The following is a 12,510-nucleotide window of genomic DNA, read 5'->3' as shown; positions in this document are numbered from 1 at the left end:
TAATTCCTAGTGCCAGTGCGCGTCAGTCCCGTGAATAGTGTTGTTTGTCAATTAAACTTTTTTCTCTCTGTCTGTACTGACTGTTATTCTGTGGCTGAAAAAGAGAAAGTTCTATACATGGCCGCTGTCCTCCCCCATCCACGAGAGTGGACCTGAGCAAGGCTACTTACTTGTAACCACGATCGATGCGAGGACGCAAGTCCACCAAACTCGGCCATTCCAACGGCCAGACCGCTCGCTTAAGGCTGATTGGCTAGACGAGCGGTCTACCTCCAACGGGGCTGACTGGCACAACGAGGAGAGGTCATCCGGATGTGGCGGGACGCCGCCGGGCACCTGGTTGCTCTCCTCCGCCAGACAGCCCCTCCCGACGGGGACGCCACCACCCTCGCCCAGGGATCTACAATGCTGTCTTAAGGTCCGACAGGTTCGGCACCGGGCACCGCCTCGGTATACAAAATGCGCCTGCGGGCGGACCCTTACAGATCACAGATCTGGAGGTCGGCGGAGAAAGGAATCCGACCCTGGGTCGATCCGACCCGCGGCGGTGCAGAGCACGGGATCGACGGCGGTGTGTGTCACCGCTCCGCGGATGCCGACGAGCCCGGTGGCGGCGGCGGTGGCGGTGGCGGCGATACGGGGGCGGCAGACGAGGGCGTGGCATCTGCAGACGCGGCCGGCGGCAGCGGCGGCAGCGCGGCGCGCGCCCCAAAGAAGGCGAGGACGCCCGAGCAGGAGCACTACGCCGCGACGGTCAAGGAGTGGCACGGCGCGGCCAAGACCGGACAGCTCGCGGCACTCGCGCGGCTCCTCAAGGCGCGGTCTGCTGGGGAGCGTGTGCCCCACTTGGCGGCCCGCCAGTGGCCCATGCGGAGGCCCCACAGCTCGGCAGGCGCCGCGGCGTGGCCAGTGAAATGGGTTGGTGGCTGTGGGCGCCCCGCGGCCTTTTCGGGATTGGGCTGCGGCCCGAGGGAGCCCGGCCCAACAAAGGCGACACCGCAACTTCCTAATTTGGCAGGCGGAGCCGTGGCTTCTGAACAACCGGTCGGAGCGGACGGCGGAGCAGCAGCTCGGCGCCACCTGCTTGATTAGGCAAGTGCCCGCTCCGCGGCCCACTCCCCGCCCTTTCTGAGGGCCAAAAAGCCGCACCGGAGCTGCAGCTTGCCCTGTGGAGTCGGTTGGCGCCCTGCAGTTCGTTCATGACGTGGTAGCGCTGGGCCGCCCTGGGCCGCCAGGCCCGAAAAGCGAGGACCAGCACGCTTCTCTGCGCAGGCAACACCGCGCTGCACTGGGCGGCCGCGCAGCGCGCACGGCCAGACGTACGCCGCCGAGTGGCTGCTGAAGCAGCCGGGGGTCGAGATTGACTGGAGGGTGATCAGCGTTCCATTCTACGAGTGGAACGGCTTCACGACAGCCAAAGGGCAGCAAACCTACCTGCCGCTTTTGGACTAGTAGTGTGCGCACACCGACTGTTCTCAATGAATCCTTGGTGTAGCGTCGGGCACGTTTTCTTTTTCTGTTGCCAGCCTGCTCAAGGCGCTAACTCCGCGTCCCTCAACTCGAGGGGGAGCTAGCTAGGGAGCTAGCGCGGCGCGGCAAGGCCCGCCCACCACGCGCTGCTCAACTAATGTCCAGTGACGAGGAGGACGAGGGCGTCTACGCGGGCGTGACGCTGCCGCAGCTGGGCGGCGGCGGCGCGGGCCCGCCGCCGAGCGACGACGAGGACGACGACGAGCCCTCCGGCGAGGCGGGGGCGCCGGGCGAGAGCGGCAGCGACGACGACGCGGGGGCGAGCGGGCTGCTGGGGGCGGAGGCGGCCTTCGACGTGGACGGCAGCGCCTACGAGCTCAACCCGTTCCGCGCGGCCGGGCCCGTGGACCAGCCCGACCTGCCCACGGACCAGGGCGGCGGCAAGGGCGGCAAGGGCGGCAAGGGCGGCAAGGGCGGCTCGACGAGGACGCTCTTCATCGGCGGCGTGCCGCGGGGGACCAAGGACGCGGAGCTGCTCAAGGCGTTCGTGCGCTACGGCAAGGTGCAGGAGGCGTCGGTGGCGCGCGTCGACGGCCAGATGAACAAGACGCGCGGGTTTGGCTTTGTGACGTTTGTGAGCCATAAGGGGCTCAACTATTGCCTGCAGTCGCTGGGCGAGCCGCCTCAGGTGGAGCTCGGCGGGCGCGCGTGCTCCGTCCGCCGGTCGGAGAAGCGCGGCGTCGACCTGGGCGGCGGGACCGCCTACAAGCTGCCGGCGCGCGGCTCGTTTGACCCGCGGCCGAGGGCGGAGGAGAAGAAGGGCGGAGGCAAGCGGCCGAGCGAGTGGGAGCGGCCGGGCGAGCTGGCGGCGGGCGGCGACGATGACGGCCTCGGCCTCGAGCCGCCAAGCTTCGAGGGCGGCGACGGCTACGGCGGCGGCGGCGGCGGCGGCGCGCGCAAAAAGGCGCGCGGCGGCAGCAAGGGCAAGGGCGAGATTGTGACGGTGACGCGGCGCGAGGACGCGGAGCCGCTGTACAACAAGGCGCTCACGATGAAGGAGCTCTTCCCCAAGGAGTTCTGGAAGATATGATCTCAGCTACAGCCGACGCGGCGGCGTCGGCCGACGGCACAGCCTCGGCTCTGGCCGCGTCTAGACGCCAACGCCACGAGGCCACGACACCTCGTCGACCGGGGGGGCACGGAAGGTTGAATTGATTCATGATTGGAAGCTTGGAAGGGGAGGACGGAAGAGGTTTGAATCGACAACAAGATAGGGCCAGGGCGCAGGGGGGCAACCGAGTCGCGACTCGACTCACACTATGCCCGAAAAGAAAATTTAAAAAGAAAACACCGTTCATTGCACGCTGGCACTCTGGCACATGGAGGGAGCTCTGTTGTAAAACTCTCTGACACTGCCGGCCGCCCCTGCGATCGCATACACACATGTTCCAACACAGCGGTACGCCGCCCGGCATCACCGCCGCCTTCGACTGTGCCGCCCGAAATGCGACCTGGCACTTTGGCCGCTCACTCCTGCCGGAGCGGGCATCATTCGCGACCCTCTTTGACGCGTTGCAACTCCAAGCGTGCGGCCTCGCCAGGCCGCTTGCCGTGGATGAGTACGTGCCGCCCACGTTTTCGACGCCTCGAGGCAGCATCTTCGTCGACGCTGCTGTCGGCAGCGACGACGCGGCGGGCAGCAGCGACGAGCCGCTCCAGACCCTCGAGGCCGCTGCGGCCGCAGCACGCGGGCGCCGGAACGCGACCATCGTGCTCCGGGCGGGAGTCCATCGCGTGGCTCGCACGGTTAGATTGTCCGCGGAGCACGTCAACCTGACCATCCAAAACTACGAGGGCGAGCGGGCCTCGCTGTCGGGCGCCAGGGGACTCGCCATCCCGGCGGCGGCGTGGCAGCCTTACAGGGTCGGCACCGGCGACTGGGTGGTGCGGGAGGGCTCCAGTCTGGTCCTTGGCCGCGCGGTGGCGGGCAAGGACAGCGGGCCCGTCAAGTTCCTCGGCGTGCGAGGTAGCGCCGCGGCCTGCCAAGCATCCGCTTCGCGACTGGACATGGGCGGCTTTGCGTATCACGACCGGACAGTGACCGGGTTCGAGCAGATGTGCTATGGCGTTGAGCGGGACGCCTTCACGTGGGCGACGGAGCCGCAGAGAGGCGTGACGAGCGGATTTGTCGACCGCCAAAACACCTGGGTCGCCGACGTCTCGTCCCTCGGCCTGACGGAGCAGATCGTCGGGCTGCGTCGCAACGGCCGCCGGTCGATCCGGGCGCGGTATCCGAACGGCGACCCCGAGCTGTCGGGCGACTGGCTGACGGGCGCGGAGCAGGGCATGGGCGGCGGGGACTACGTCAAGGGGTGGGTGCCGCTGTCGGCGCGCAGCCAGTGGGTCAAGCCGGCCCGGCGCGGCACACCTCTCGAGGCGGCGGCTGGACAGACATTGCCCGGACGCGTCACGGACATGTCCGATAGGCGCGTGGACCGCCGCCGCTGCCACGCCACACTCGTAGGAGCCTTCTAGGAGCCTTCTAGGGACCTTCTGGGAGCCTTCTCCTAGGCGCGGCGACCCGTTCGAGGCGGTGGCGACGGGCGCTGACTGGCCCGGCGTCGAGTGGCCGCAGTACGCGGGACCGCAGGACGGGGAGGGCGACAGGGGCGCCTTCCGCATCGGCATCGGCGGCTACTGCCAGCACGACCTGGCCGATCCGGTCGCCGGGCCGTCCGGCTACTGGTGCTCGAACCGGCCGTCGCGCGGGCAGTGCTGGGACCGCAAGACGAACCGCGGGACGGGCACGCGGCTCTCGCCCTGTGGCGGTGGCCGCTGATGATGAAGCGCCGATGCCGTGCAGCGGGCCTTAGGCTGCACCCAGACCCACATGTCGCCCGACGGCCTCGTGCTGCCTCGGGCTCGGAACTACTCGGCGCGCGGCGTCGGCGCAGAGGTTGTGGCGTGGCGCGGCGGCGGCCGCTGGTTCACGCAGCGGTGGAGGGCGACGGGCTTCGACAGGGCGAGGGACAGGTCCAAGACACGTCCACGACATGTCCGAGACATGTCCATAGGTGACGGGTTTCGACAGGGCGAATGACACCCTGCAGTTTGACCCTTCGACGGGCGGGCAGGGCGGCGAGGGCATGACGTGCGCGAGCCAGTGGCGAGTTTCTTTTTCTTGAGTACCGTGTTTCTTTTCTGAAGGTCCGCGAGAAGACGTGTTTCTTTTCTGAAGGTACGTCGAGAATGTGCTCGAGGAGGTGGACAGCGCTGAGGAGTTCTTCCACGACCTCGCGGCGGGCAGGCTCTACTACGACTTCAACGCGAGCGCTCCGGGCGCCGCCCCCTCGGAGCCTCAGGTGTGGGACCCTTCCAGGAACCTTCTAGGAACCTTCTAGGAACCGTCTCCTAGGCGCCGCCCCCTCGGAGCCTCAGGTGTGGGAAGCCACCACCACCCGCGCCCTCCTCTCCCACGTCGGAACAAAGGCCCGGCCGGCCGTCGGCCTGACCGTGCGCGGCCTCACCCTGCGGGACACCCTCCGCACCGACCTCGACCCGCATGGAATGCCGAGCGGCGGCGACTGGGCGCTGCAGCGGAACGGCGCGGCCTCCTCCCCCTAGGCGCGGGCGCGTGTAGCGCGCCCCTTTTCACACGCCGCTGCGATCAGGCGCCATCTTCCTGGAGGGGACCGAGGGCGCAACTGTCGCGCAGTGCCACTTGACCCGCCTCGACGGCAACGGTGTCGCCGCTCTCGCGCCGCGACCCTCCCACATCGGCTGTGAGACATGTCCGAGACATGTCCGAGACGTGTCCGAGACGTGTCCGAGACTTTTCCGAGACGTGTCCGAGACGTGTCCCGCACTTCGGCTGTGAGCCTCGCCGCTGACGGCCTTCACCCCGCGGGCAGGCGTCTTCCTCTCGGGCTACAACCGCAACGCGACCATCACGGCGAACGAGGCCTCGTGGGTGGGCGCCAGCGCCTTTGCGGCATGGGGTTGGACCAGCCGGTGCCTCAACGGCAACTGCAGCGTCCGGTTTCCGTACCCGGTGGGGCCCGACGGGCGCGGCGGCGAGCAGCCGCGCCACACGACGATCTCGCATAATCTGGTCCGCGAGATTGGCATCTGGCAGAAGCAGTCGTCGATGTGGTTCCAGGCGGCAGATCTCTCGGCTGATCTCGGCTGCACTCTCGGCTGATCTCGTGCAAGCTGCCGTCGCGACGGCTCCACCAGGCGGTCACCACGCAGACGACCCTGCGCGGCAACGTCCACTTTAACGGGTCGCGAGATGAGCCGAGATGAGCAGGGACGAGCAGAGATGTGCAAAGAGATTGTGTAAAGTTGTGTAGAGACGCGAGCAGAGATGTGCAGAGATGTGCAGAGAGTGTGCAACGGCATCCGCTTCAACGGGTCGTCTGCTGCGAGGCGCACACGCGCCACCCACCGCCCGCACTCCCCGGCCCTCGTCCCGCCTCGATCTCAGGCCGCGAGCGGGGATCAACTTCAACGACGGCTTCGGCGGCGGCGACGTCGTCGAGCGCAACCTGCTCGCAAACACAGTGCGCGAGAGCGGCGACCACGGCCGCGCACACTCGGGCGGGAGTTGGCTGCCTGCTGACGACACGTCCTCGACACACGTCCACGACACGCCCCATAGGCCCCTTCAACTCGTGGGACCGCCTGCCCTACATCACCACCGTCCGGAGCGGCGTGCCCTCGGTCCTGCCGGCGTGGCGAGGGACAGGTCCAAGACACGTCCACGACATGTCCGAGACATGTCCATAGGTCCTGCCGGCGTGGCGGCACATCCGCCGCAACCTGATGATGAGCGTCTACGCGTCCCAGGAGGCCATCGACACGGACGACGGCAGCGCCTACTACAAGGTCTACCGCAACTTCTTCCTCTACGCCGCGCACGGCCTGAAGAGCGATTTCAACGGCCACGACACGCAGGCGTACGAGAATGTGTATGCCTACGTGAGTGACTGCTGGGGCCCCGCAGGCAAGATGTGGCTCAAGACGGGCGCCAACAACACATTCCGCGACAACGCGTGCATCGCAAACTCGGACGAGGGCGGCTTCGCCTCGGACTGCGCGGGCGCCACGCCAGTCAACCTGACCATCACGCGCAACCGCGTCTTCAACCGGCGTGGCACGCTCAAGGTCAAGCTCTGCGACGCCTCCAACACCGTGAAGTCGCTGCCCGAGGACAGCGAGGTCATCGCGATGGGCCTGGAGGCCATCGCATGAGAGGGGGGGGGGGGGGGGCGTCCTGTGCCCCCGAGTACATTTTAACTACGAGGTGGAGAGGCTCCCATTTATTTTCGAGTAGGAAAATGCAGCTCCTTTTCCCGCGACCGTACCTCTAACCAAACTCCAAAGTCGGAGAGTCCTCTCAGCACACACACTGACACATCGAGATCTATCTTTTCACAAACAAAGACACAACCGATCTCGGATCTTGGAGCACTCGGAGTGCAGTCGGCAACCTCACACCCAGGGCCGGGGAGCTATGATCCTATGAAGCGCACCCAGCGGGGGTGAACCTTCTTTTCTACTAGGCTAGGATTGAGAGCAGCCTCGCTCTCAATCCTAGAAGTCGAAGGATTGTGAGCAGCACTCCTCGCAATCGTAGCATCTCTGTGCGATTGTGAGCACCCACGCTCGCAATCCTACATCTTCTAGGACTAAGAGCAGCTCCGCTCCCAAGCAAGGAAGGTGATTGGGAGCGCCCTCTGTGCGCCTGCTAGCAATCCTCGGATCTTGGGTACGATTGTGAGCGCCGCCGCTCATAGTCCTACAAGATGTAGGATTGCGAGCACTACTGCTCGCAATCGGAGGCATGTTGCTAGGATTGCGCGAGCAGTGCTGATTTGGGCGCCGGACCCTCGCTCGCTCGATTCGGTGCGCCATCGGGTGGACGTCAAGGGCACGCCGGACGCCCCGCCCCACGGCTCCTACGAGGGCGGCACGCTTCCGGGCATCCGCGTCCTCGGCGCCTTCCTTGGCGGTTCTGCGTGGTGCCGCGACAAACTGGTCAAGCGGGTCCGCAAGGCCTTGGAGCCGCTTCCGGGCATTCTCGCCCTGCGCGACTCCAAGAAGGTCCGGACGGCGCAGCAGCTCTCACAGGTGCTGATCCGTTTCTGCATGAATACCACGCTCACCTTCTTCCTCCGCACGATGCCTCCCAGCGTCACCCTGGCGGCGGCAAAGGAGCACGACAGGCTGATTGCAGACAGCCTGTACGAGCTTGTCGGCGGCGCGCGAGTCGGGCGCGATGATGACCGGTGGGTGCGGGCGCTCAAGCAGGCGCGTCTGCCAGTCAATATGGGCGGCATGGGCTTGACTAGCGCCGAGGACATTCGCGGCGCGGCGTGGGTTGGTACGTGGGCTCTCGTCACGCGGCCGATCCGCGAGCTACACAGGCCCTTCGCCGATCTCGACGTCTCGACCGCGCCCGGAGAGTGTTTCGACGAGCTGCGAGAGGCGCACACCCACACGCAGCTCGTCAGCAACCACGACCTCACCGACAAGTGCCAGCGGAGCTGGCGGACGCAGGTCGTGTGCCGGGAGGTGGTGAGCCCGGGCACTGCGACCAACGAGGCGAAGCGGAGCCGAGGTTCCGCTTCTTTCCGCACGGGCTGACGCCGGCTGCGGAGCTGCTTCCCCTGGCCCAGTTCTCGTCCACCCACGAGTGCCTGCACCAAGCGCAGCGGCGGTACACCTCTGGCGTGCACCACGCTAACTGGCTCGACCTTGCCAAGGAGCTTACCAACGAGGCGCTTCGCAGTGGCGGCCGCAAGGCGCCCTCCAAAGGCAACAAGGTCGGAAGACGCAAGAACCACAAATGCTGGGGCGAGAGGCGATCCGTTTTGTCGCCGTCAGCCAACCAGGGGCCGGCGCCTTCCTCAACGCCATCCCCATGCGTGATGATATGAAGATGGAGTCCTGGGCGATGCGCGTCACCGTTCAGCGCCGCCTTGGGCTCCCCCTTGATGTCGCCTGCCAGGCGGTGGAGGCAGGCAAGAGGGCACCCAGCGGCCAGCTACACGACGTCCTTGGCGACGCCGCGATGGTTAACCCTCGGTCAAAGCATGCTACACGACACAAATTCCTACTCAAACGTTTGATCAAATGCCTCCGCTCGGCGTGGGGCATGATCATCGAGATGGAGCCGACTGCACACCTCAGTTACAGTAATCCAAAACAACCTGACGTGGCGGCGGCAAACATCGGCAGGGGGCACAGGCGCCTTGTTGCCGATTTGAAGCTCACGAGCTCGCTTGCGAGCCAGGGCAAGGACGCGGCCGGCGACGGAGAGCTCGGCTGGAAGGGGGCCTATGTACGTTTTGGCAACACGGAGACCGGGCTGCTCAAGTTGGTCAAAGGGCGCGGCAAGTGGTCTCCGTCGGGAGCGACGGCAGCGGCGGTGGCGGGGGAGGAGGAGGAGGCCGAGGAGGAGGGGGAGGAGGGGGAGGAGGAGGATGCCCCCAAGGGAAAGCTCCAGCAGCTGCCTGGCGATTACCGCTTTGCGCGGGAGCAGGATTGCGATCTACGTTTGTTTGATTTTGAGGCTTTCGGAGGCTTTGGAAAGGAGGTTCGCAGCACCCTGAGGGAGGCGGCGAACCAGCTAAGCAACAAACTTTCGCACGCTCAGCACCTGGACGAGGTCACATGGACCACCAAGAACTGGCACGGGCTGCAGATGCAGCGCTTGTCTGTCGTCCTCCACACCGCCGTGGCGTGGCAGACGGTGAACGAGCTAGCGTGCGGGGAGAGCGGCATTGTGCACGGTGCGGAATGCATTGCCGTTCTTAACGGAGTCGCTTAGGCGGCTCCGGTGGTGAGCCGGTGTGTGTGCCAGTCCGCGCCAGTCCGCGCCCTTGTCGTGCCAGTGTGCTGTGAGAGAGGCTTGTATCTTAAGAATTCTTTTCAGGCCCCGCGCGCTTGCGGCCAATTCTTTTTCTCGCGATGCGGTCGCCCCCTTCTCGTCGTTCTTTCCCATGTCGCTTCTTCTTCTGTCGCGTCGCTCTCCTCTGCCTCGTTCTGCGACGCCGCCGCCGCCTGCCGGTCCCTTGTTCTCGCGGCTTCTTGCGCCTTTCGGCGCAGCTCCGCCCTCCTCGCTGCATATCCTGGCCCCTCGAGTCTATCGAGCTCTCCTCGAGCAAGGACGAGTCTTCTGACGCCCACTGCTATCATTTGCCACCCAGTCATATTATTGCTCAGGTCCACTCTCTCTTCGAGCACTTGTGCCCTCTCTCAACTCCCGTGCCCCGTCGATAGAACGCTAATAAATAAATGCGCGCAAAAAATTCTTTTCTCGCGATGTCTGCCCCGCGGCGCCGCTCGCGCCGCCTCGCCTCCGCAGCCGCTCCCTCGCCAAGCACGCCGCCGCCCGCCCGCCTCCTCGACCTCCCCACGGACCTCCTCGTGCGCGCCATCTCTCGCTGCGACCCCGCCGACATCGCTCGCGCCGCGGCCGTCTCGCTGCTCTTCCACGCCTCGCTTGCGCTGGAGGCCATCCGCTTGTGGGCGCGAGAGCGCGGCTTCGAGCTGCCGGCGCAGCCGGAGGGTGAGAGCTGCGCCGTGCGGTGGCTGTGCCTTTCTGCGCTGCTGCGCGAGGCCAACCCGCCGGCGAGGGCTGCGGCGGGCGCACGGCACAGCGTCTTCATCGACGGCGAGGGGCGGCTCTCGTCGTGCGGCGCGGCAGCGGCGGGCGAGGAGGACGAGGAGGAGGAAGAGGAGGAGTTTCCAGGCCTTCTCGGCCACGGCGAGGGCGTGCTGCAGCTGAAGACGCCGACCCGTCTCCCTTCCCCGCTGGGCGGAGGCGAGCGCGCGATTGGTGTGGCGGCGTCATATTTCTTCAGCCTCGCTCTCTCCGCGAACGGCGCCGTTTGGTCCTGGGGCGGCGGCGGGGACGGCAAGCTGGGCCACGGCGACAAGGAGGACCAGTGGCAGCCCAAGAAGATCGAGGCCTTTGCTGACCAGCGCGTCGTCGCCGTGTCGGCTGGAGCTTACCACAGCATGGCCCTCACCGCCGACGGCGCCGTCTGGAGTTGGGGCTATGGAGGCCTTGGCAGTTTGGGCCACGGCAACACGCAGAACCAGCTGCTGCCAAAGAAGATCGAGGCCTTTGCTGACCAGCGCGTCGTCGCTCTGTCGGCTGGATCCGGGCACAGCCTCGCCCTCACCGCCGACGGCGCTGTCTGGAGCTGGGGCCAGGGAGCCTGGGGCAAGCTGGGCCACGGCGACCAGCAGCGCCAGCTGCTGCCCAAGAAGATCGAAGCCTTTGCTGGACAGCGCGTCGTCGCTGTGTCGGCTGGAGCACACCACAGCATCGCCGTCGCTGCCGACGGCGCCATCTGGAGCTGGGGCGATGGACACTTTGGCCAGCTGGGCCACGGCGACCAGCAGCGCCAGCTGCTGCCCAAGAAGATCGAGGCCTTTGCTGACCAATGTGTCGTCGCTGTATCGGCTGGAGGCGGCCACAGTCTCGCCCTCACCGCCGACGGTGCCGTCTGGAGCTGGGGCCGTGGAGCCGCAGGCAAGCTGGGCCACGGCGACGAGCAGGCCCAGTGGCAGCCCAAGAAGGTCGATGCCTTGGCTGGCCAGCGCGTCGTCGCTCTGTCGGCTGCAGGCGTGCATAGCCTCGCCATCACCGCCGACGGCGCCGTCTGGAGCTGGGGCGCTGGCGGACTCGGCCGCTTAGGCCACGGAGAGGACCTGTCGAACCAGCTGCTGCCCAAGAAGCTCGAGGTGTGGTCGCAGGAGTGAGAGGGGGGCGAGGGGCGCGTGGCTGATAGGAGTACGACCGAAACGGGAGAGGCCAAGATCCGGATAGGGTGGGAGGGCTGGCCAAGCGGAAGCGCTAGTCCCAGAGCTACAGATACTTTGGAGGCTGGGGAGCTGCCGATCTGAGGCGCCCTATACTTCTTTTTCTGCGGCGAAGCCAGAAAGAAAAGAGAAGAGGGAGGGAGGGGAGGAGCCAGTCCGGTGCCGCACGCGCACGTTTTTCTTTTCCTCGCGATGTCTGCCTCGCGGCGCCGCTCGCGCCGCCTCGCCTCCGCCGCCGCTCCCTCGCCAGGCACGCCGCCGCCCATCGCCCTCCTCGACCTCCCCACGGACCTCCTCGTGCGCGCCTTCTCTCGCTGCGACCCCGCCGACATCGCTCGCGTCGCGGCCGTCTCGCTGCTCTTCCACGCCTCGCTTGCGCTGGAGGCCATCCGCTTGTGGGCGCGAGAGCGCGGCTTCGAGCTGCCGGCGCAGCCGGAGGGTGAGAGCTGCGCCGTGCGGTGGCTGTGCCTTTCTGCGCTGCTGCGCGAGTCCAACCCGCCGGCGAGGCTGGCGGCGGGCGCACGGCACAGCGTCTTCATCGACGGCGAGGGGCGGCTCTCGTCGTGCGGCGCGGCAGCGGCGGGCGAGGAGGGCGAGGAGGACGAGGAGGACGGGGAGGACGAGGAGGAGGAAATTGCAGGCCTTCTCGGCCATGGCGAGGGCGTGCTGCAGCTGAAGACGCCGACCCGTCTCCCTTCCCCGCTGGGCGGAGGCGAGCGCGCGATTGGTGTGGCGGCGTCACGATACTTCAGCCTCGCTCTCTCCGCGAACGGCGCCCTTTGGTCCTGGGGCAGCGGCGAGGACGGCAAGCTGGGACACGGCGACGAGGAGGACCAGTGGCAGCCCAAGAATATCGAGGCCTTTGCTGGCCAGCGCGTCGTCGCTGTGTCGGCTGGAATGTCTCACAGCATGGCCCTCACCGCCGACGACGCCCTCTGGAGCTGGGGCCGTGGATTCTTTGGCCAGCTGGGCCACGGCAACCAGCAGAACCAGCTGCTGCCCAAGAAGGTCGAGGCCTTTGCTGGCCAGCGCGTCGTCGCCGTGTCAGCAGGGTGGTACCACAGCATCGCCATCACCGCCGATGGCGCTGTCTGCAGCTGGGGCTTTGGATATGATGGCCAGCTGGGCCACGGCGACCAGCAGCGCCAGCTGCTGCCGAAGAAGATCGAGGCTCTGGCTGGCCAGCGCGTCGTCGCTGTGTCA

At 66.7% G+C, this 12,510-nt stretch overlaps 2 protein-coding genes across 2 annotated transcripts; both read left to right on the top strand.

Annotated features, from left to right (window-relative positions):
* The first annotated feature begins 1,530 nt into the window (after nucleotides 1–1,530).
* On the top strand, nucleotides 1,531–2,654 carry EMIHUDRAFT_358023 (hypothetical protein). Its single transcript, XM_005763290.1, has one exon. The coding sequence runs from the start codon at nucleotides 1,628–1,630 to the stop codon at nucleotides 2,558–2,560; it is 933 nt and encodes a 310-aa protein (XP_005763347.1). The 5' UTR covers nucleotides 1,531–1,627; the 3' UTR covers nucleotides 2,561–2,654.
* Nucleotides 2,655–4,360: 1,706 nt separating this feature from the next.
* Nucleotides 4,361–6,723, top strand: EMIHUDRAFT_215214 (hypothetical protein; the record flags this gene model as incomplete). The annotated part of the gene is made up of 11 exons (XM_005763289.1): nucleotides 4,361–4,467; nucleotides 4,562–4,621; nucleotides 4,709–4,832; nucleotides 4,909–4,983; nucleotides 5,159–5,213; nucleotides 5,382–5,581; nucleotides 5,707–5,753; nucleotides 5,845–5,883; nucleotides 5,957–6,075; nucleotides 6,131–6,192; nucleotides 6,319–6,723. 11 exons carry the CDS (start codon nucleotides 4,361–4,363, stop codon nucleotides 6,721–6,723), a joined length of 1,293 nt encoding a protein of 430 aa, XP_005763346.1.
* Between the last annotated feature and the right edge of the window lie 5,787 nt (nucleotides 6,724–12,510).

Source organism: Emiliania huxleyi, assembly GCF_000372725.1.
Source record: "Emiliania huxleyi CCMP1516 unplaced genomic scaffold EMIHUscaffold_64, whole genome shotgun sequence".
Lineage (NCBI taxonomy): Eukaryota > Haptophyta > Isochrysidales > Noelaerhabdaceae > Emiliania > Emiliania huxleyi.
This window is presented reverse-complemented; position numbering and strand designations above follow the sequence as displayed.